The following is a 954-nucleotide window of genomic DNA, read 5'->3' as shown; positions in this document are numbered from 1 at the left end:
GGGGGTGGGAGCCCCGAAAGTGAGTGCGAGGGGGATTGGAAGCCCCGGAATGATTAGGAGGGAGGTGGGAGCCCCAAAGTGAGGGCGGGGGGGAGTCTGAGGATTGTGGGGACAGTGGGAAAAGGGTGGGGGAGGGGGCAAAGGGGGTGTGGGAGAGCAGGCAGAGGGGTGCCATGGGGGTCCCTCGGTGTCCCTTGATCCGTGGTGGGGGGTTCAGTTCCCTGGGGCTCTGAGGGGGGTTTTATCTGGAATGGGGGGGGTCCCCAACCCCCCTGTCCATCCCCGGGGGGCTGATGGGGGGGTTCCCCCCAACCCAAGAGCCGGTGCTGGGGCGTCCGTGGGGCAGAGTGGGGTGGGAAAGGGAGGTCCGGGGTGCCCCCCTGAGCTCCCAACCCGCTGTGGGGGTCTGGGGGATGATGGGGGGGACGAGGCACCCCCTGTCCTGTGTCCTGCACACACAGGGGTGTTCCAGCACATGACAAAGTACGAGTGTCACTTCATCAACGGCACCGAACGGGTGAGGTACGTGCAGAGGAACATCTACAACCGGGAGCAGTACCTGCACTTTGACAGCGATGTGGGGGTCTATGTGGGGGACACCCCGGATGGGGAGAGATGGGCAAGGCAGCGGAACAGTGACCCAGAATTCATGGCGATCAGACGGGCTGAGGTGGACACGGTCTGCCGGCACAATTACGAGGTGGTCACCCCGTTCACTGTGAACCGCAGAGGTGAGCGTGGGGCAGAGCGGGTCCCCTCGGGCCCTGCCCCGGGAATGACCCTGGAGCCCCTCAAACCCTCCCTGGGAATCACCCCAGACCCCTCAGCCCTCCCTGTGCCCGTTCCCGTGGCATTTTGCCCCCTCCCAGTACACCCCAGTCCATCCCAGTCTCTCCCAGTGCCTCCCCGCGTCTCCACGCATCGATGCCCCCGAGCTCCCGCCCCTCAGCCAAT

At 65.6% G+C, this 954-nt stretch overlaps 1 protein-coding gene across 1 annotated transcript; it reads left to right on the top strand.

The window, feature by feature from the left end:
• Positions 1–461: 461 nt before the first annotated feature.
• On the top strand, positions 462–918 carry LOC113979809 (class II histocompatibility antigen, B-L beta chain-like; the record flags this gene model as incomplete). Its single annotated transcript, XM_027707089.1, has 1 exon — positions 462–918. A coding segment is annotated over one exon (457 nt), but the record flags the coding sequence as incomplete, so codon positions are not given.
• Between the last annotated feature and the right edge of the window lie 36 nt (positions 919–954).

The sequence above is a fragment of the Neopelma chrysocephalum genome, unplaced genomic scaffold, assembly GCF_003984885.1.
Source record: "Neopelma chrysocephalum unplaced genomic scaffold, ASM398488v2 Primary Assembly neopelma1_89526, whole genome shotgun sequence".
In the NCBI taxonomy this organism is placed as follows: Eukaryota; Metazoa; Chordata; class Aves; order Passeriformes; family Pipridae; genus Neopelma; species Neopelma chrysocephalum.
Note: the sequence above shows the minus strand (reverse complement) of the source record. Positions and strands in the feature narration are given on the sequence as shown.